Below are 23,054 nucleotides of genomic sequence, written 5' to 3' on the forward strand. Positions count from 1 at the left end.
TAAGGGCATGTGTAGCACTTGTTCCGCTTACAAGGATAAGTGTCGGGAGGGAGATCGGTGGGAAGGGATGGGGGGGGTGAATGGACAAGAGAGTTGCGTAGGGAGCGATCCCTTCGGAAAGCAGAAAGAGTGGGGGAGGGAAAGATGTGTTTAGTGGTGGGATCCTGTCGGAGGTGGCAGAAGTTACGGAGAATAATATGTTGGACCCGGAGGCTGGTGGGGTGGTAGGTGAGGACAAGGGGAACCCTATTCCTAGTGGGGTGGCGGGAGGATGGAATGAGAGCAGATGTGTGTGAAATGGGGGAGATGTGTTTGAGAGCAGAGTTGATGGTGGAGGAACAGAAGCCCCTTTCTTTATAAAAGGAGGACATCTCCCTCGTCCTGGAATGAAAAGCCTCATCCTGAGAGCAGATGCGGCGGAGATGGAGGAATTGCGAGAAGGGGATGGCATAGTGAGTTAACCAGGAGTCCGTGAGAGTCCATAGGCTTATAGTAGACATCAGTAGATGAACTGTCTCCAGAGATAGAGACAGAAAGATGTAGAAAGGGGAGGGAGGTGTCAGAAATGGATCAGGTAAATTTAAGGGCAGGGTGAAAGTTGGAAGCAAAGTTAGTAAAGTCAACGAGTTCTGTATGCGTGCAGGAAGCAGCGCCAACGCAGTCGTTGATGTAGCGAAGGAAAAGTGGGGGACAGATACCAGTATAGGATTGGAACATGAATTTTTCCACAAAGCCAACAAAAAGGCAGGCATAGCTAGGACCCATACGGGTGCCCATGGCTACACCTTTAGTTTGGAGGAAGTGGGAGGAGCCAAAGGAGAAATTATACCGGTGTCTAAGAACAATAATGTGAGCTGCCTTAGTGACTGTCGCCCGGTAGCACTCACATCGACAGTGATGAAATGCTTTGAGAGGTTGGTCGTGACTAGAATGAACTCCTGCCTCAGCAAGGACCTGGGCCCATTGCAATTTGCCTATCGCCACAATAGGTCAATGGCAGACACAATCTCAATGGCTCACCGCACGGCTTTAGACCACCCGCACAACACAAACAACTATGTCAGGATGCTGTTCATCGGCAATAGCTGAACATTTAATACCATCATTCCTACAATCCTGATTGAGAAGATACAGAACCTGGGCCTCTGTACCTCCCTCTGCAATTGGATCCTCAACTTCCTAACTGGAAGACCACAATGTGTGTGGATTGGTGATAACATCTCCTCCTCACTGATGATCAACACTGGTGCACCTCAGGGGTGTGTGCTTAGCCCACTGTTCTGCTCTCTTTATACCCATGATTGTGTGGCTAGGCATAGCTCAAATACCATCTACAAATTTGCTGATGAAGCAACCATTGTTGGTAGAGTTGCAGGTGGTGACGAGAGAGCGGACAGGAGTGAGATATGCCAACTAGTGGAATGGTGCCGCAGTAACAACCTGGCACTCAACATCAGTAAGATGGAAGAGCTGATTGTGGACTTCAGGAATATATATTATTTCTTTTTTTTGCACAATTTTTAACTTATTCAATATATGTATACTGTAACTAATTTACTGATCTATTATTTTTTTTTCTCCTATATTATGTATTGCATTGACTGCTGCTGCTAAGTTAACAAATTTCACGACACATGCCGGTGATAGTAAACCTGATTCTGATTCTGTTTCGGATCTGTCCTATCCATGTATCTGGCCAAGTGCTTTTTCAATGTGGTTAATGTACCTGCTGCCAACTCTTAATCTAACAGCTCATTCTGGGTGAAAAATTTACCCTCAGGCTCCTATTAAATCTCTCCTCTCTCACCTTAAACCTATGCCCCCAGTTCTAGGTTCCCCAGCACAGGAGAATACCCTGTTTATGTCCTCAAAATGTTATTGAATGGTTGATGGTACAAATGGAAATTGTTTCAAAGGGACACTAGAAGGCAGACCAGCAATGGCTTGAGTTTCGGGGGCAAATGAAATGGCCCAGGTTAAGCATATACCAAAGAAGTATTCTGAAGGAGAGGGTGAGGCAACTGTGGCAGACAAGGGAAGTCAAAGACAGCGTAAGGGCAAAAAACAGGCAATATAATACAGCAAGAATATCTAGAGGGAACCTAGAGGATTGGGAAGCTTTTAAAAACCAACAGAAGGCAACTGAAAAAGCAGTAAGGAGGGAAAAGATGAAGTATGGCGGTCAGCAAGCCAATAATATAAAATAAGATATCAAAAGATTTTTAAGATATTTAAAGAGTAAAAGAGAGGTGAAAGTGAATATCAGACCACTGGAAGATGATGCTGGACACGTAAGAATATGGGATAAAGAAATGGCAAATGAACAAAAATATTTTGCATTTGTCTTCACCGTGGAAGGCAGCAGCAGGATGCCAGAATTTGAAGAATGTCAGGGGACAGAGGTGAGTGTAGTTACTATTACTAAGGAGAAGGTGCTTGCGAAGCTGAAAAGTCTGAAAGTAGATAAGTCACCTGCACCAGATGGACTGCCCCCCAGGGTTCTGAAAGAGGTAGCTGAAGAGATTGCAGAGGCACTGGTAGTGATCTCTTAAGAATAACTAGAATCTGGAATGGATCTGGAGGACTCTAAAATTGCAAATGTCTTTCTATACTTTAAGAAGGATGGGAGGCAAAAGACAGGAAATTATAGGCCAGTGACCATGACTTCAGTGGTTGAGAAGATTGTGGATTCCATTGTTAAGGATGAGGCTTTGGGGTACTTGGAGGCACAGGATAAAATAGTTTGAAGTTAGCATGGTTTCCTTTAAAGGATATCTTGCCTGACAAATTTGTTGGAATTCTTTCAAGCAGGATAGACAAAGGAGAGCAATGGATGTTCCTTGCTTGGATTTTCAGAAGGCCTTTGACAATGTACCTTTTACAGGAAAAATACTAGCATGAATAGAAGACTGGATGACTGGCAGGAGGCGAAGAGTGGGAATAAAAGGGGCCTTTTGTCGTTGGCTGCATGTGACTAGTTATAGGGACCATTTCTTTCCATGTTGTACAGTATGTAATTGATTTGGATGATGGAATTGATGGCTTTGTGGCCGGGTTTGCAGAAGATTCTAAGATAGGTAGAGGGGTAGGTAGTTTTGAGGAAGTGGGAACTCAGTAGAAGCACTTCGGTAGATTAAGAGAATGGACAAAGCGTGGAGTATAGTTTAGGGAGGTGCCTGGTCATGCACTTTGGTAGAAAGAATAAAGGTGTGTACTATTTTCTAAGTTGGGAGAAAATTCAGAAATCAGAGGTGCAAAGGGACTTGGAAGTCCTCGAGCAGGATTCCCTAAAAGTTAACTTGCAAGTTGAGTTGGTGGTAAGCAAGGTAAATGCAATCTTAGCATTTACTTCGAGAGGACTAGAATATAAAAGGATGCAATGCTGAGGCTTTGTAAGGCATTGGTCAGACAACACTTGCAGTATTGTGAGCAGTTTTGGGCCCCTTATCTAAGAAAGGATGTACTGGCTTTGGAATGGGTCCAGAGGTTCACAAAAATTATCTTGGGAATGAAAGGGTTAAAGTATGGGGGCCTTTGATGGCTCTGGGCCTGTACTTAGAAGGGTGGGTTATCTCATTGAAGCTAATTGAATATTGAAGGGCCTGTATAGATTTGATGTGGAGAGGGTATTTCTCATAGTGGCGGAGTCAAGGACCAGAGGGAACAGCCTCAGAGTAGAAGGACGTTCTTTTAGATTAGAGATGAGGAATTTTATTAGCCAGTGTGGTGAATCTGTGGAATTCATTGCCACGGAATTCCTTGGAGCCAAGTCATCAGGTATATGTAAAGTGGAGGTTGGTAGATTCTTGATAACTAAGGTTTATGGGAGAAGACAGGAGAATGGGTTGAGTGGGATCATAAATCAAGCATGATGGAATAATAGACTGGACTTGACAGGTTTAATTGCCAAATTCTCCTCCTGTGTCTTGTGGTCTTATGCTGTGCTTGTGCCTCCCAGCAGAAGCCCAGTGTACCCCCCTGCACAACATCAGATGAAGTTGTCTTTGACCCACATAATGAGCAACATGCCATGCGAATAAGTTCCTTCCTGCTTTGGTCACTGCAGTCATTCTGGTGCGACCCCTTTTCATCCTGACCCATCTGGCGTCCGCCAGCATTTTCCATCCACGGGGATGCTGTTTAACGTGCAAGTGCCTGCTTGTGCTTCTGAGTGGGAGCAATCAGTGTCAAAACGGATGGTCACTGTGTCATCTTGCAGAGAGACGCATGATGGTTGCATATTAATTAACTCTTCTTGAGGGATGAGATTGTGTCCAAGGGTTGACGGTTAAGTTCTTCTCCCTGTATCGCGATTCCCACTTCATCAACTGGCACCTCTGTGATGAAGAGGCACTGAGAAAACTGGACACCAGGGTGTCTGGAGATGACTGACTCTCTCAATGTGAAGAGCAGCAAATGCAGGAAGTGCTCAGAGTGTTAGTCAGCATCCGTGGGTAGGGATTCACATAGTGACAGTGGCATGTTAGTATAGTTAGGCAGGGCTCGATCCTGCCCACCATTGATGACTGTGCGGAGTCTGCATGATTTCCCTGTGACTGTGTGTGTTTGCTCCCATGTCCCATGTGTAGGATAGAGTTCAGGAGCCACGAGGTCTTGTTGCAGCTCTGTAAGTCCCTGTTTGGACCACACTGGGAGTATTGTGTTCAGTTCTGGTTGCCTTTATTCCAGGAAGGATATGAAGGCTTGAGAGAGGGTGCAGAGGAGATTTACCAGGATGATGCCTGAACTGAGAACAGGTTGAGCAAACTAGGGCTTTTCGCTTTAGAGAGCAGGAGGATGAGCTGAGACTTTTTCCCAGGGTGGAAACGGCTAACACGACAGGCACAACTTTAAGGTGTTTAGAGGAAAGTATTGGGGGCGAGGGATGTCAGGGGTAGATTTTTTACACAGAGAGTGGTAGGGTTATGGTAAAGGCAGATACATTAGGAACATTTAAGAGACAGATGATGGGAAAATGGAGGGCTATGGAGGAGGGAAGGGTTAGATTGATTTTAGAGTAGGTTTAAAAGGCTGGCACATCATGGGCTGAAGGACCTGTACTGTGATCTAGTGTTCTGTGTTCTATTAACATGTTGGTTGGTTGGTTAACTAGCTGAAGATGGGCATGCTTGTTAGCCAATAAATTATAGTGCTGTCATCTCCATTGGCATTGCTTTATCATCCTAGAACTGATGTGAGCATTAAGCAGTTCATATGAACATGATCCTCGACCATTCAGCATCTCACACACACCCCAGGACTGCGTGGTGTTAAGTCTCCTGGAATGTTTTACCAGGGTGTGTTACTGAATTGTCAGTAACATACTCAATGCTGATGCATTACCACATTAAACCTCCTGTCCTGATAGCTTTTCCGAACACTCGGCAGGTCAGGCAGCATCTGTAGCAATGAGCCTGATTTACATTTCGCTGATGAGCTAGGTGATTTGCGATTCAGCTTGAAATCTTAGCTCTCATTTCCCTCTCCACAGATGCTGCCTGACCTGAGAAGTCTTTCAGGGTGAACATGTCCAACACTTTCAGCTTTGATTTCAGGTTTCCAGCATCTGCGGTTTCTGTAACTGGATAACTTCCTGCTTTCACTGAGGGTAGGGGAATGTATTTCTTTAGGCTTGGTGGGTTTATAAGTCCTCTTACATGGGTGTGGGCCAACCAAGCCCAAGGATGGCTCTGTGCCTTCTTCACAATGCATTCATAATACACCCAGTGGTTCTCGAACCCCACGTCATCCTGGGCTCATCTCTCTGGAGAAAACCCTTTCCAGTGAGACTGGGTGCCTGCAGGTTAGGTACCTGGTGGCCTCCTCCTGTAAGTGCTATGCCCTCTTTTGGATCCGATGTCTGCTGACCACCAACATCCAATGCAGATACCTAAGCCAAATCAGCACAAAGAAGGGAATTCCCTTACTTAGAAAATCCTGCCTGCCACCTCCCTCTGGTGCCCCTCCGCTTTCCTTTTCTCTCACTGTCCACTGTCAGACTCCTCCTTATTCAGCACTTTAACTCTTCCACCTATCACCTCTCAGCTTCTTCATCCAGCCTTCTCCCCCACCCCTCACCTGGCTTCACCTATCTTGCTTTCACTGGTCCCCCTTCCGTTCCAGTCCTGCTGAAGGATCTCAGCCCGAAATGCCCACTGTTTACTCTTTTCCGTAGATGCTGCCTGGCCTGCTGAGTTCCTCCTGCATTTTCCTTTGATTTCTGCAGATTTTCTCTTGTTTATGTGTGTGTTACACTGGATTTCCAGCATCTGCAGAACCCTATGTTAATTATTATTTACAAGAGTATTCTCTGCCTGCTTGTATTTAATTTTCCGGGTTCCTAATGGGCAATCCTGTGGCTGACACGCCCAGTCATACTACTCAGCAGAGCCAGTCTAGAATTATGCCACGGAGGAGGATGTCTGAGAAGGATCTGTCACTCGAGCAGAGCTATGGGAGATGGTCATAGAGTTATGCAGATGGAAAAGGCACACTGACCAAGATGCCTGTCTTAGGCAATCCCACTTGCCTGCACTTGGCTCGTATCCCTCTAAGACTTTCCTATCCTTGGACCTGTCCCAATGTCTTTTAAGCATTGTAATTGTACGCACCTTTGCGACCTTGCTCAATGTACCCACCACCCCCACAATGAAAAACTTGCCTCTTGGGCACCCCCCCCCCCGCCCCTTACGGTGGGCTGCAATCATCGAGAGAGTTCATTCATTGGGAGGGAGCGTGAGGTTTATAAAGAGCTTGGAGCCTTTCAGAACTTTTTGGCAGGCTGCAATCTCTTAGGCACTCATCAGGGGCAATAAAAAAGGAGTGAGGTGTACCGGAACAGCCATTGTTGGAGAGGCCAGGCTTTGACAAGAACATGTGTGGGCTAGAGCTTGAGCTTGAGAAGTGAGAGGTATGGCAAGTGTAGGCAGGAGGCCAGTTGAGGCAATGGGGTGCTCCTCCTGTAGGATGTGGGACTGTCACCTACCTGGCGATCTTGCTGATGACTACACCTGTGGGAAGTCCCTCCTGACAAGGTCAAGGCACTGGAGCTGGAGTTGGATGTACTCAGGGCCATCTGGGAGGCTTAAAACAGCATAGATGAGTCTTTAACTGAGGTGGTCACATCCAAAGTGCAGGCTTCAGATTGTGGATGGGTTACCAGGAGAGGCAAGGGGAGTCAGCAGTCAGTGCAGGGTTCTCTGTGGCCGTTCCACTCAACGACAAATATACCCCTTTGGAGGTTGACCCACCAGCTCCAGAGCAGCAGCAGCCAGGCTAATGGCACTGCGGCCAGCTCTGGTGCCCAGCAAGCTACCATAAGGTCAGGCAGAGTGGTAGTAACAGGAAACTAAATAGTTAGGGGGATGGACAGGAGATTCTGTGGCTGCAGAAGAGATGTCAGGATGGCATGTTGCCTCCCAGGTGCTATGGTCCAGGTTTCTCAAGGAGGAGGGTGAGTAGCCGGAGGTCGTGGTGCATATTGGCACCAATTTCGTGGGTAGAAAGGGGGAAGAGGTCCCGTGCAGTGAGTAGAGGGAGTTGGGGAAGAGACTGAAGAACAGGACCTCCAAGGTAGTAATCTGGATTACTCCCAGTGCCATGAGCTAGTCAGGGCAGGGTTAGGATGATGGTGCAGGTGAATGAGTGGCTGAGGAAGTGTTGTAGGGGTCAGGGGTCAATATTTGGATGAATGGCATCCCTTTTGGGGAAGATATGACCTGTACAAAAAGGGTGGGTTTCACCCGAACCCGAGGGGGACCAATATCCTTGCGGGCAGGTTTTCTAGAGCTGTTGGCGAGAGTTTAAGCTAATATGGCAAGTCGGTGGGAACCAGCATATTAGGGCTGAGGATGGGGCTGTTAGTATACAAGTCAATGCATTGTCTAGAGAGACTGTGAGGAAGGGCTGGCAGATGATAGAGCAAAATTGCAGTCAGTGGAATGAGCTGAAGTACAAAATGGGGCAAAATTGTAAAGGGTGATGAATACAGGGCTGAAGGTGTAATATTTGAATGCACACAGTACATGGAATAAGGTAGGTGCTCTTGTAGTGCAGTTAGAGATTGGCAGGCATGATGTACGCATCGCTGAGTTGTGGCTGAAAGTTGGGAGTTTAACATCCAAGATGCAGCTTGTATCGCATGGAAAGGCAGGCAGGCAGAGGGGGTGGAGTGCCCTGTTGGTAGAAAATGAAATCAAACACTTAGAAAGAGGTAGCACGGGATCGGAATTTGTAGAATCTTTGTGGGTAGAGCTAAGAAACCACAAGGGTATGAAGACCCTGATGGGGGTTTTACAGGCCTCCAAACAACAGTCAGGATGTGGGTTACGAATTACAATGGAACATGGAAAAAGCATGTCAGAAGGCCATTGTTGCAATGTTCCAGTCCTCCGGAGCCATGCCAGGATCTGTTGATCCTTGAAAGGTCACTACTAATGCTTCCACAAAGTCTTCAGCTACCACTTTCAGAACCCTGGGGTGTTGTTTATCTGGTCCAGTTAACTTATCTACCTTCACACCTTTCAGCTTCCCAAGCACCTTCTCCCTAGCAACTGCAATCACTTCTGCCCCCTGACACTTTTGAATGTCTGGCATATTGCTAGTGTCTTCCACAGTGAAAATTGATCCAAAATACCTATTTGGTTCGACTGCCACTTCCTAGTCCCCCATTGCTAACTCTCCAGTGTCTTTTTTCCAGTAGTCCGATAGCTACTTTTGCCTCTCTTTTAGTCTTTATATATCTGAAAATACTTCTGGTATCCTCTTCATATTCCCTCCTTGTGTTGGTTTTCAAAAGCTTCCCGATCCTTGAAATTCCGGCTAATTTTTGCTCTATTATATGCCCTCCCTTGTGTTTTATGTTGGCTGTGACTTTTCTTGTCAGCCACAGTTGCGTCATCTTGCCTCTAGAATACTTCATCTCCATTGGAATGTATCTATCCTGTGCCTACCATATTGCTCTCAGAAACTCCAGGCATTGCTGCTCTGCCGTCATCTCTGCTAGTGTCCCCTTCCAATCAACTTTGGCCGGCTCCTCTCTCATGCCTCTGTAATTCCCTTTACTCCACTATAATACTGGTACATTGACTTTAGCTTATTCTCATATTGGAGGGTGAATTCTATCATATTCTGATCACTGTCTCCTAAGGGTTCCTTTACCTTAAGTTCCCTAATAAATCCTGGTACATTTCACAACACCTAATCCAGAATTGCCTTTCCCTTAGTGGGCCCAGCCACATGCTGCTCTAAATCACCATTTAGTAGGCATTGTACAAATTCTCTCTCCTGATCTAGCGCCAAACTGATTTTCTCAATCTACCTGCATATTGAAATCCCCCCATGACTATCGTAACATTGTCCTTTTGATATGCCTTTTCTACCTCATGTTCTAATTTGTAGCCTACATCCTGGCTACTGTTCAGGTCTTTTACCCTTTCAGTTTCTTAACTCTACCCACAAGGATTCTACATCTTCCAATTCTATATCACCTCTTGGATTTGATTTCATCCTGTACCAACAGATCCTCTCTAATTAACCGCTCCTTACCTGTCTGTTCTTTCAATACAATGTGTATCCTTGGATATTTTGTTCCCAGCTATATTCTTCTTTCAGTGATGACTCAGTGATGCCCACAACCTGCCAATCCCTAACTGCGCCACAAGATCATCTACTTAATTCCGTAAACTGCATATATTCAAATACCTCCAGGCCTCTATTCATCACCCTTTTCAATTTTGTCCCCCTATTTCACTGCAACCCATCCCACTGACTGAAATTCTGCCCTGTCATCTGCCTGTCCTTCGTGACAGTCTCACTACCCACTGCCTCCACTTGTATACCAACTGCCCCATCCTCAGCGCTATTATGGATGAAGTTTTGGGGTACTTGGAGGCACATGAAAAAATAGGCTAAAGTCACCATAGGTTAAAGGGAAATTGTGCCTGGCAGATCTGCTGCAATTGTTTGAGGAAACAACAGGCAGGATAGACAAAGGAGAGTCAATGGATGTTGCTTGCTTAGATTTTCAGAAGGCCCTTGAGACGGTGCCACACACGAGGCTGCTTAACACGGTAAGAGCCCATGGTATTGCAGGAAAGGTACTAGCATGGATAGAGGATTGGCTAACTGGCAGGAAGCAAAGAGTGGGAATAAAGGGAGCCTGTTGTAGTCATCTGCTGGTGAGTAGTGGTGTTCCACAGGGGTTGGTATTAGGCCAGTTTGACTTGTCAGTGATTTGGATGACGGAATTGATGGCTTTGTGGCCAAGTTTGCAGCAACCATCAATAAAGATAGGTGGAAGGGCAGGTAGTGTTTAGGAAGCAGGGGTCCTCAAAAGGACTTAGACAGATTGGGAGAATGGACAAAGAAGTGGCTGAGGAATATAGTATAGGGAAGTGTAAAAGACCGTGAACCAGTAGGGTTGGTCAGTACCATCTGAGGGGAATAATGCTCATAGTGATTTTTGGCAAGGTATACATCTCTAGAGTTAGAACATCTGTGATAGCATGGCACCAGTGGTAGCTTTATGTGTGCTATCATGCATCTTATAACACTACCCTAAAATAAGCATTTCTGAAAAGTGGCCAATATAAAGTACAACATATATATTCAACCTAGTGGTATTTTGTCATCAGTGATCCCTCAACATTGAAATTTGTCACAATGATAGCTGAGTTCAAGCACTTTTCATCAAATGTTGCTATAAAATTCTACATTGAAAACTATGTCATTGGTGGCACTCACAGTACAGTGCCCAATTTCAGTAGAGTGAATCATTTCAGTTTTAGAAAAATATTTGTCTGTTGTTTATTTTGGAGAAAAGTCAATAAAAACCCTAGGACACATATAATCACATGGATTTGTAGAGAATTTATTCAGGAATTCATTTAGTAATCACTTTTTGTATATATTCCATACATTCCATATTAACATCAGTACCGCAGAAAATGTTACCCCCCCCCCCACCCCCCAAAAGGTAAAAAACCTCATTTAGAGAGATTTCTGGAGTTTTATCAATGTCATGATATCTTCTATATTGTTGTATCAAATCAAAACAATCTTAAGCTTTTGTCATAGCTTATAGAATTACAGTACAATAATTTAAATGTGGGGTTTCACACGGCCATAACCTAGACCCTATTTGGTTTTAAATGAATATATTTAATCAAAAACTGCTTTCCATACTTTGTTTTCCATACTTTCATAACATGGTGAGGAGCCAGAGGTCGTGGTACATATGGGTACCAATGACATAGGTAGGAAAAGGGATGAGGTCCTGAAAGGAGAATATAGGGAGCTAGGAAGGGAGTTGAGAAAAAGGACCGCAAAGGTAGTAATCTCGGGATTACTGCCTGTGCCCCGCGACAGTGAGAGTAGGAATGCGATGAGGTGGAGGATAAATGCGTGGCTGAGGGATTGGAGCAGGGGGAAGGGATTCAAGTTTTTGGATCATTGGGACCTCTTTTGGCGCAGGCGTGACCTGTACAAAAAGGACGGGTTACACTTGAATCCTAGGGGGACCAATATCCTGGCAGGGAGATTAGTGGGGGCTACTGAGGTGACTTTAAACTAGAATGGTTGAGGGGTGGGAATCAAATTAAAGAGGCTAGGCGTGAGGAGGTTAGTTCACAACAGAGGGATGGGAACCAGTGCAGAGAGACAGAGGGGTGTAAAGTGAGGGTAGAAGCAAAAAGTACTAAGGAGAAAAGTAAAAGTGGCAGGCCGACAAATCCAGGGCAAGCATTAAAAAGGGCCACTTTTCAACATAATTGTATAAGGGCTAAGAGAGTTGTAAAAGAGCGCCTGAAAGGCTTTATGTGTCAATGCAAGGAGCATTCGTAATAAGGTGGATGAATTGAAAGTGCAGATTGTTATTAATGATTATGATATAGTTGGGATCACAGAGACATGGCTCCAGGGTGACCAGGGATGGGAGCTCAACGTTCAGGGATATTCAATATTCAGGAGGGATAGACATGAAGGAAGGGGAGGTGGGGTGGCGTTGCTGGTTAAAGAGATTAACGCAATAGAAAGGAAGGACATAAGCTGGGAAGATGTGGAATCGATATGGGTAGAGCTGCGTAACACCAAGGGGCAGAAGACGCTGGTGGGAGTTGTGTACAGGCCACCTAACAGTAGTAGTGAGGTCGGAGATGGTATTAAACAGGAAATTAGAAATGTGTGCAATAAAGGAACAGCAGTTATAATGGGTGACTTCAATCTACATGTAGACTGGGTGAACCAAATTGGTAAAGGTGCTGAGGAAGAGGATTTCTTGGAATGTATGCGGGATGGTTTTTTGAACCAACATGTCGAGGAACCAACTAGAGAGCAGGCTATTCTGGACTGGGTTTTGAGCAATGAGGAAGGGTTAATTAGCGATCTTGTCGTGAGAGGCCCCTTGGGTAAGAGTGACCATAATATGGTGGAATTCTTCATTAAGATGGAGAGTGACATAGTTAATTCAGAAACAAAGGTTCTGAACTTAAAGAGGGGTGACTTTGAAGGTATGAGACATGAATTAGCTAAGATAGACTGGCAAATGACACTTAAAGGATTGACGGTGGATATGCAATGGCAAGCATTTAAAGGTTGCATGGATGAACTACAACAATTGTTCATCCCAGTTTGGCAAAAGAATAAATCAAGGAAGGTAGTGCACCCGTGGCTGACAAGAGAAATTAGGGATAGTATCAATTCCAAAGAAGAAGCATACAAATTAGCCAGAGAAAGTGGCTCACCTGAGGACTGGGAGAAATTCAGAGTTCAGCAGAGGAGGACAAAGGGCTTAATTAGGAAGGGGAAAAAAGATTATGAGAGAAAACTGGCAGGGAACATAAAAACGGACTGTAAAAGCTTTTATAGATATGTAAAAAGGAAAAGACTGGTAAAGACAAATGTAGGTCCCCTGCAGACAGAAACAGGTGAATTGATTATGGGGAGCAAGGACATGGCAGACCAAACTGAATAATTACTTTGGTTCTGTCTTCACTAAGGAGGACATAAATAATCTTCCAGAAATAGTAAGGGACAGAGGGTCCAGTGAGATGGAGGAACTGAGCGAAATACATGTTAGTAGGGAAGTGGTGTTAGGTAAATTGAAGGGATTGAAGGCAGATAAATCCCCAGGGCCAGATGGTCTGCATCCTAGAGTGCTTAAAGAAGTAGCCCAAGAAATAGTGGATGCATTAGTGATAATTTTTCAAAACTCGTTAGATTCTGGACTCGTTCCTGAGGATTGGAGGGTGGCTAATGTAACCCCACTTTTTAAAAAAGGAGGGAGAGAGAAACCGGGGAATTATAGACCGGTTAGCCTAACGTCGGTGGTGGGGAAACTGCTGGAGTCAGTTATCAAGGATGTGATAACAGCACATTTGGAAAGCGGTGAAATGATCGGACAAAGTCAGCATGGATTTGTGAAAGGAAAATCATGTCTGACGAATCTCATAGAATTTTTTGAGGATGTAACTAGTAGAGTGGATAGGGGAGAACCAGTGGATGTGGTATATTTGGATTTTCAAAAGGCTTTTGACAAGGTCCCACACAGGAGATTAGTGTGCAAACTTAAAGCACACGGTATTGGGGGTAAGGTATTGGTGTGGGTGGAGAATTGGTTAGCAGACAGGAAGAAAAGAGTGGGAATAAACGGGACCTTTTCAGAATGGCAGGCGGTGACTAGTGGGGTACCACAAGGCTCAGTGCTGGGACCCCAGTTGTTGACAATATATATTAATGACTTGGATGAGGGAATTAAATGCAGCATCTCCAAGTTTGCGGATGACACGAAGCTGGGTGGCAGTGTTAGCAGTGAGGAGGATGCTAAGAGGATGCAGGGTGACTTGGATAGGTTGGGTGAGTGGGCAAATTCATGGCAGATGCAATTTAATGTGGATAAATGTGAGGTTATCCACTTTGGTGGCAAAAATAGGAAAACAGATTATTATCTGAATGGTGGCCGATTAGGAAAAGGGGAGGTGCAACGAGACCTGGGTGTCATTATACACCAGTCATTGAAAGTGGGCATGCAGGTACAGCAGGCGGTGAAAAAGGCGAATGGTATGCTGGCATTTATAGCGAGGGGATTCGAGTACAGGAGCAGGGAGGTACTACTGCAGTTGTACAAGGCCTTGGTGAGTCCACACCTGGAGTATTGTGTGCAGTTTTGGTCCCCTAATCTGAGGAAAGACATCTTTGCCATAGAGGGAGTACAAAGAAGGTTCACCAGATTGATTCCTGGGATGGCAGGACTTTCATATGAAGAAAGACTGGATGAATTGGGCTTGTACTCGTTGGAATTTAGAAGATTGAGGGGGGATCTGATTGAAACGTATAAGATCCTAAAGGGATTGGACAGGCTAGATGCAGGAAGATTGTTCCCGATGTTGGGGAAGTCCAGAACGAGGGGCCACAGTTTGAGGATAGAGGGGAAGCCTTTTAGGACCGAGATTAGGAAAAACTTCTTCACACAGAGAGTGGTGAATCTGTGGAATTCCCAGCCACAGGAAACAGTTGAGGCCAGTTCATTGGCTATATTTAAGAGGGAGTTAGATATGGCCCGTGTGGCTACAGGGGTCAGGGGGTATGGAGGGAAGGCTGGGGCGGGGTTCTGAGTTGGATGATCAGCCATGATCATAATAAATGGCGGTGCAGGCTCGAAGGGCCGAATGGCCTACTCCTGCACCTATTTTCTATGTTTCTATGTTTCTATTAATAATCATAATAATTTTTCAAGTCTTCCACGTCTTCCACATCTTCATCTGAACTTTTCACACTCTCTGAGGTGGATGCCTGGTTCTCACAGTCTGCCAGTCTACACATGTCAGTACACCTGAGGCCATTTGCAACACACATACATCTTGGGAGTGAACATTTTTTTGGACAGTTACAGGCCAGTAGATCCAGGACAGCATCGGGTGCTGGCTGGCCTTCCATCCAGTGCACCACCAACTGTTCAGCTTCCTCTTCTCCCTCCATCTTCCATCCTCTGCCAACAGGGCTTGGCACCTGTGGGTCCTTCTCCAAACATCTCCATATACCAGCCTGGTAGTTGGCTCGCTGTGCACGTTTTGTTAAGCAGTCCTTGCATGGTGGGAGTTGATGACTTTCAATTTCACCCTTTTTGGCACAGAAAAGGTGATACCTGAGCTCATTGACCTTGGTGTTCATGCTTTTGGGGCATACAGGAGACATGTAAATGCCTCCAGTTTATCCATCAGTTCTGGGGAGAGGTCCCATTCCTGACCCAACTCTAAGAATGTGTCCTGAGTTTCCCTGTTGCTGGTCAGATGTTTTAGGGCATTTGTCTTCCCTTTGCCTCCAAAAGCGCTTACAGTGTCACATCCTGGAAAAGTTATACACAGACAACCGATGCCACGAACAGATCACCCTCCCACTTGACATGCCACTAATCCATCCACCGAAACACCAACTAGATATCAGCCCACCTAGGTGGAGTGAGGTGGAGAAAATTGTGCATAGAGCAAGGGCCACATCGCCCCAGGTCCCAATGGAGTGCCATACAGGCTCTGCAAAAATGCACCAGGTGTCCTGTGGTTCCTCTGGAGGCTCACGAAGGTGGTATGGTGTAAGCAGGAGATACCAACATCCTGGCAGAGAGCCGGAGGGATCCTGATCCCAAAGGAAAAGGGTTCATCAGAAATCGGCCAATTCTACCAGATTAGTCTCCTAAACATCGAGGGCAAAATCTTCTTTAGTGTGGTGGCTCATAGACAGCCTAGATATCTGCAGAGAAACCACCTGATTGATACATTAATCCAGGAAACAGGGATCTCGGGTTTCTCCGGCTGTCTGGAACACACTTGCACCATCTGGCATCAGATCCAGGTTGCCAAGAAGGAAGGAACAGATCTTCACGTGGTGTTCCTGAACCTCACCAATGCCTTTGGCTCAGTCCCTCATAACCTCCTCTGGACTGTGTTCAACTTCTTCAGGGTCCCAGTGGCCCTCACAAGCCTCGTCAAGGCCTACTTCCAGTACGTGCAGCTATGTTTGACAACAGCAGATTACACCGCAGTGTGGCAACGTCTGGAAGTGGGAATCATGGCTGGTTGTACCATCTCCTCGCTAGCCTTCACTATGGCCATGGGGGTGATCATTAGAGCATGTCGATGGGTGGTTGGAGGACAGCGTGTAAGACCTGGCCTGAGGCTGCCGCCTATCAGAGCATACATGGACGATCTCACAACATCACCACGACCAAGGCTTGTACTGTACGCCTGTTGAGAATGCTTCAAGAGAACATCGAGCAGGTTCGACTGAAGATCAAGCCGAGCAAGCCCAGAAGCGTCTCTATCGTCAAGGGGAAGCTGGTAGACCAACGCTTCTACATGGGCGATGAGACAATTCCAACAGTCTTCAAGAAGCCTGTGAAGAGCCTACGGCAGTGGTAGAACACATCCCTCAAAGACACAGAGCAGGTAGATCAGCTCAGGAAGGGTGCCATCAGTGGCCTCAAGAGCATCGACAGAACCACACTCCCTGGCAAGTTGAAGCTCTGGTGTATGCAGTCTGGGCTCTTTCCACGCCTCACGTGGCCACTAACCCTGTATGAAGTTCCAATCTCGAAGGTGGAAAAGCTGGAGAGACTGATCAGCTCATACGTAAGGAAGCGGCTTGGTCTTTCCAGGTGCCTCAGCAGCATAGGGGTCTATGGCAAGGGAGTCCTAGAGCTACCCAGTTCCAGTCTTTCAGAGGAGTACAGGTGCGCCAAAGTAAAACTGGAGCTGATGCTAACAGAGGCGAGTGATCCATTTGTAGCACAAGCTGCCCACATCCTGGATACTGGGAGGAAATGGACTCCATCAGAAGCAACCGAGCAAGCAAAGGCAGCACTCGAGCACTGGGACATCGTGGGCCGAGTGCAGCAAGGGAGGAGCGGTCTTGGCCCTGGAGTCAGTACACCAGCCTGGAACGAGACTTCTCCGTCTCAGAGACGCAGGCTCGTGACGCAGGAGATACATCGGCAGGAAGAGGCGGCAAGGTGCGCAAAGGCCATCACTCAGGCAAGGCAAGGGCAATGGATGAGATGGGAGGGACTGGAGAATAGAAAGATCTCCTGGAAAGAGCTGTGGGAGATGGGGACATTCAGACTGAGCTTCACCATCAGGGCTGCCTACGATGTCTTGCCGTCTCCCATGAATCTCAGCCAGTGGTATGGAGAGGACCCCACATGCTCCCTCTGCCCAACTTCAGGAAGTTCCTTTAAATATGCCCAATATCCTCTCATCCTTGAAGGTTGCATAGCATTGCTCACCAATCTCATATGCCTTCATCAGGTCGGAGGCAATGTCCTTGGGGGCTGCCTTTGCCGTAGAGATGCTAATGAGGTCCCCCTTCTCTGCAAATGGGTTGACCCATTCATGTATGAGGCTAACCACTGCTGAAACTGCTTCCTCATCTTTCTGGGAAGATTTACCAGGATGCTGCCTGGAATAGAGAGCATGGCTTATGAACATGGGTCGAGAGAGAAAGGGCTTTCCTTTTTGGAGTTAAGGAGGACGGGAGGTGACTTGATAGAGGTGTACAAGATGATAAGAAGCATGGATCAAATAGATCCAGGGCAGAAATGACTAATACAGGGTGGGGGGCACACTGTAATTTTAAAGCGAATGGAAGAAAAATGGGGGGGGGGGGAATGTCAAAGGTAAGTTTTTTTTTAACACAGAGAGTGGTGGGTGCATGGAATGTCCTGCCAAGGGTGGTGATGGAGGCAGATACATTCGGGACATTTAAGAAACTCTTAGATAAGCACATAGATGATAGGAAACCGGGGGGGCGGGGGGAGCTATGTAGGAGGGGAGGGTTAGATTGATGTTTGGCACAATGTCGTGACCAAAGGAACCTTCCCATGTTGGAATGTTCTGTGTTCTAATATAATATCATTTTCCATCCTTGCCCAAGAATCAGGGTCACAATAATATCACTAGACAACAATTTTTTTTTGAAAGTGTTGCTTCCTCAGAATTTTTGTTTTGTTTATGATAGACCGCTTGAAGCTGAACAGAAATATAATTTCAGACTGCTCGTATCACGTAGGAATTTGGAGAAATAAGATATTAACTTTTATTGCATATAATGCCTTTAATTGCAAACAGTGCTGATGCCTTGTAATAGTTCAATGAAGCTAAAAGTGTTTTGTTGATGATTTTTGATTGTACTCCATGTCTGAGGCTTCTCGCTTAAGTGTCCAACAAAAATCAGCCAGCACTGATGGATTCCCCAGTTGTCCTGATACTGTTTCTCCATGACTGCAATGTCCTGGTGAAACCTTTCACCACGCTCGTCACTGACAGCGCTAAGATTGGCAGGGAAGAACTCAAAATAAGAATACAGAAAATGAGGCTTTAGTGAAATGTTGCACTTTATGGTTTTGTCTGCTTGAAGCATGTTGTCAACTAGCTGCATGTAGTTTGGTGCTCTGTAGTTGCCAAGATAATTTTCAGCAACATCCTTGAATGTCTTCTGTGTGATTTTCTCCAATCCCACTAAAAGTTCTTCGAATTACCTGTCATTGATGACCAGTTTGACCAACAAAAATATCTTCCTTAATTTTGGCATGACTTATTCTGACTTGAATTATGAATTCAAATAACAAATGTAGACAATTTCAAAAAACTAGTGGGTGATTGGGAAATTTCATGGTGATTTTCGTGACCTACAGCCCAAGATCTATAAAATAGAACCAGAAGTATTCAGGGAGCAAAATCTTTGTTGTCCACTGTATTTTTTATCACAAACTTTGTCAAGAAATGGGTTGTTCTACAGAGATGCAACATACAGAAATAAGCAGGGTGCAAAAAGAAGGAATTGTGAGGTACAGTTCTTGAACTGTTCAGATAGGTGATGGCAGAGGGGAAGAAGCTGTTCCTAAAGCATTGAGTGTTTGACTTCAGACTCCTGTACCTCTTCCCTGGTGGTGGTTGTGAGACAAGGACATGTCCCGGGCAGAATGGGTCTTCAGGCACCACCTCTTGAAGATGCCCTCAGTGGTGGGGGCAAAGAGTGTTGTGCCTATGATGGAGCTGGCTGTGGCTACAACCCCCTGCCACCCCTTTCAAGGAAGAAGAAAATAGAAATAGGTCAAGGATACTGTGCAGCAAAGATGGCAAGAAGAACAGGCAGGTGAATAGACAGGATAATTTGCTGTGCAATAGAAATACAGCAAAATCGGTAACAGATACTGATCTAAATGTACTGTACTTAAATGCACGCAGCATTCGAAACAAAGTAGATGACCTTGTTGTACAGCTACAGGTTAAAAGATATGACATTGAAAGTGGATTGGGAAAGTCAGGAAGGTACTGGATCTCAGGAGAGGGAGTTTGTAGAATGTCTACAGGATGGCTTTTTGGAGCAGCTTGTCCAGAAGCCCACCAGGAGATCGGCTGTTTTGGATTGGGTGCTGTGTAACGAACCTGAGGCGATTAGGGAGCTGGAGGTAATGGAACCCCTTGGAAGTAGTGATCATAATATGATTGAGTTCAGTTTCAAATTTGAAAAGGAGAAGCTGGTATCAGGTGTATGGATATTTCAGTGGAACAAAGGAAATTACAGTGATATGAGAGAGGAACTGGCCCAAGTAGATTGGAAAAGTAAGCTAGATGGAGGGACAAATGTGGCTAACGAGACAGGTTAAGGCTAAAATAAAAGCAAAAGAAACAGCATACAAGAAAGCAAAAATTAGTGGGAAAACTGAGGACTGGATGACTTCTAAAAACTTACAGAAGGAAACTAAGAAAGCCATTAGGAAAGAAAAGATGAATTGTGAAAGGAAATTGGCAATTGACATTAAAAAGGATACTAAGAGTTTTTTTTAAATATATGAAGAGTAGAAGAATGACACGGGTAGATATAGGACCGATTGAAAATGATTGTGGAGGTATTGGAAATGATCTTCCAGGAATCAATAGACTCTGGCATGGATCCAGAGGACTGGAAGGTCACAAATGTAGTTCTGCTGTTTAAGAAAGGAGAGAGGCAGCAAAAAGAAAATTAGAGACCTATTAGTCCGACATCAGTAGTTGGAAAGTTATTGGAGTTGATCCTCAAGGACGAGGTTATGAAATACCTCGAGGTGCATGACAAGATAGGCCGAAGCCAGCATGGTTTCATGAAGGGAAGATCCTGTCTCACCGACTTATTGGAATTTTTTGAGGTAATCTCAAATAAGATTGATAAGGGAGAGGCTGTGGATGTTGTGTATTTGTATTTTCAAAAGGCCTTAGATAAGGTGCCGCATAAGAGGCTGCTTAATAAGATGAGAGCCCAGGGAATTACAGGAAAGATATTGGAATGTGTGGAGCCTTGGCTGATAGGCAGAAAGCAAAGGGTGGGAATAAAGGGATCCTATTCCGATTGGTTGCCGGTTACTAGTGGTGTTCCACAGGGGTCGGTTTTGGGGCCACTTCTTTTTACGATGTATATCGATGATTTGGATTATGGATTAAATAGTTTTGTGGCTAAGTTTACGGATGACACCGATAGGTGGAGGAGCAGGAAATGTTGAAGAAACGGAAAGGTTGCAGAGAGATTTGGTCAGTTTAGGAGAGTAGGCAAAGAAATAGTAGATGAGATACAATGTTGAGAAATGTACAGTTGTACATTTTGGAAGACGAAATAATCAGGCAGATTATTATTTAGATGGGAAGAAAATTCAAAAATCGGAAGTGCAAAGGGACATGGGGGTCCTCATGCAGGATACCCTAAAGGTTTACCCACCAGGTTGGATTAGCAGTAAGGAAAGCGAATGCTATGTTGGCATTCATTTCAAGAGGAATAGTGTATAAGAGTAAGGAGGTGTTGATGAGGCTCTGTGGGGCACTGGTGAGACCTCATTTGGAATACTGTGTGCAGTTTTGGGTCCCCTATCTTAGAAGGGATGTTCTGATGTTGGAGAGAGTTCAGAGAAGATTTACGAGGATGATTCCTGGAATGCAGGGGCTAACATATGAAGAGCGTTTATCGGCTCTTGGACTGTATTCATTAGAGTACGGAAGAATGAATAGAAACATTTTGAATGTTGAAAGGGTTGGACAGAGTAGATGTGGAAAGGCTGTTTCCCTTGGTGGGTGACTCCAGGACAAGAGGCCACAGTCTTAGAATTAGAGGATACCCATTTAAAACAGAGATGAGGAGAATTTCTTTTAGCCAGAGGGTTGTGGATTTATGGAATTCGTTGCCACATACAGCTGTGGAGGCCCGATCATTGAGGGTGTTTAAGGAGGAGATTGATAGGTATCTAATTAGTCAGGGTATCAAGGGATATGGGGAAAAAGCTGGAAATTGGAACTAGATAGGGGAATAATTTAGCTCATGGTGGAGTGGCGGAGCAGACTCGATGGGCTGAATGGCCTACTTCTGCTGGTTTGTCTTGTGATCTTTCAAATTGATGCTTTGGAGCCTCCATATTAGGCTGTGATGCAACCAGTCAGACACTGTGCCTCTGTAGAAGACCACCTATTCCCAGCTCATTAAACGTAAAGATGTCTCCTGAATTTTCTAGGTGCCCGGATGGTGCAAGTACCAAAAAAAAGATGCAGTTCTCAACAGGGAAGACGGCAGTGAAGGACAAGCTAAAAGGTTAGTTCAATGATTGTACATCCTACAGTGCTGTGGAATCTGCCCCTGAACAGAATAAAATGGGAAAGGCTCTCTCTCCCGGGCTGTTACTGCACAGTCAGACATCACGGAAGCAGGTCCTCAGCTCAACGTGTCCATGCTGACCACAGTGTCCACCAACCTCATTCCACTCGCCATGGAAATGCGGCTCAAAGTCAGCGGGGCAATCGAGCTCGAGCTCTCGTGATGTAGTTGCTGGCGCGATGCACGTGCAAGGAGCTCCAAACTGAGCCACCCGTACACAGCTCAGGCTCCTTTGTCGGTGGGCAGCGTAACCTCAGGAGGGGGCGATGAGCGGGTTGGAGGGACCAACAGACCTGAGCACAAAGGTGCACTTCTTCATTGTGAGTATTGTGTCTTTGCAGGCTTCAAGCTTGACCTGGAGGTCAACTCCTTGGATGAAATAGAACTGAGCATCCTCGCTGATAAGCTGGGTGGCAGCAATGTTGTGAAGATAGAAGGAGTACCAGTGTGAAGCTGTAGCCCGCAACACAGCTGAGAGCTTCCTTACATTAAAGTATCATGTCTTTATAAATATAGTCCCAAAGTTGTTTCAATCTCTTTCTGATTCTTCAATATTCTATGCCATTGCTTTGTAATGTTTTTGAGTAAAAAATGAAATTCCTTATCTGAAACAGGCTTCTTTTAGAACAGTGTCTGGTTTCTTTAATATGCAGTGTCTCCTGCTTTTAATGACTTCACGTCTTTGGAGAGTATCTGCCAACGTTTCTGAATCTCAATCAGTTTCTGGATGAAATGCAAATTTAACAGTTGTGACAGCTCCAAATACAGAATCAAAACGATGGCAGAGTTCCAGGTTCACCTGCAGTTTGAGCTGTCTGTTTCTATATTTTCATACTTGAACTTTCCATCCTATTTAATCTAGCTTTCTTATTAAAGGATTTCTAAGAATGCTTTGGCAAGGTTTTTGTTGTTGATAAATGAAACTACAGTCTGCAAAAATAAATATTCATTCGAAGAAAATAAGTGACGATTCCACCATGCTATTTTGATGCTGTCCTATGCCTTTACCCAAAGGATGCTGAGTTAATTGGCCACTGTAGTTTGTCCCTTGCGAGGAGATAAAACAAAAGACCGTAAGGCATCAGATCGAAGCTGAATTAGGCCATTTGCCCCTCAAAGCCATTCTCCTTCCTTTCTCCCCATAACCTTGCTAATCAAGAACCTATCAACCTCCACTTTAAATATACCCAATGATTTGGCCTCCACAGCTGTCCTTGGCAATGAATTTTGCAGGTTGATCACCCTCTGGCTAAAGAAATTACAGGTGAAGGCAGTAACATTAGAAAATGAAAGGTCCTGAGAGGAAAACGTGTAGCTTGTTGGCATTTGTGTGGGCCTGAAGTATAAAGGAGCAGAGCTGTGTCTGAAATGTATACAGCATCCAAGTCCTCTAT

The 23,054-nt window shown here is 45.3% G+C and overlaps 1 protein-coding gene across 1 annotated transcript in view; it reads left to right on the plus strand.

The window, feature by feature from the left end:
- Positions 1 to 22,611, plus strand: part of LOC134350176 (cofilin-2-like) — a 41,266-nt gene extending 18,655 nt beyond the window's left edge. Inside the window, exons 3-4 of the mRNA XM_063055147.1 lie at positions 21,521 to 21,597; positions 22,002 to 22,611. Coding sequence (XP_062911217.1) covers positions 21,521 to 21,597; positions 22,002 to 22,111 — 187 coding nt within the window. The 3' untranslated portion in view covers positions 22,112 to 22,611. The remainder of the gene's footprint in view (positions 1 to 21,520; positions 21,598 to 22,001) is intronic.
- Positions 22,612 to 23,054: the final 443 nt, after the last annotated feature.

This window comes from Mobula hypostoma, chromosome 8 (assembly GCF_963921235.1).
Source record: "Mobula hypostoma chromosome 8, sMobHyp1.1, whole genome shotgun sequence".
Lineage (NCBI taxonomy): Eukaryota > Metazoa > Chordata > Chondrichthyes > Myliobatiformes > Myliobatidae > Mobula > Mobula hypostoma.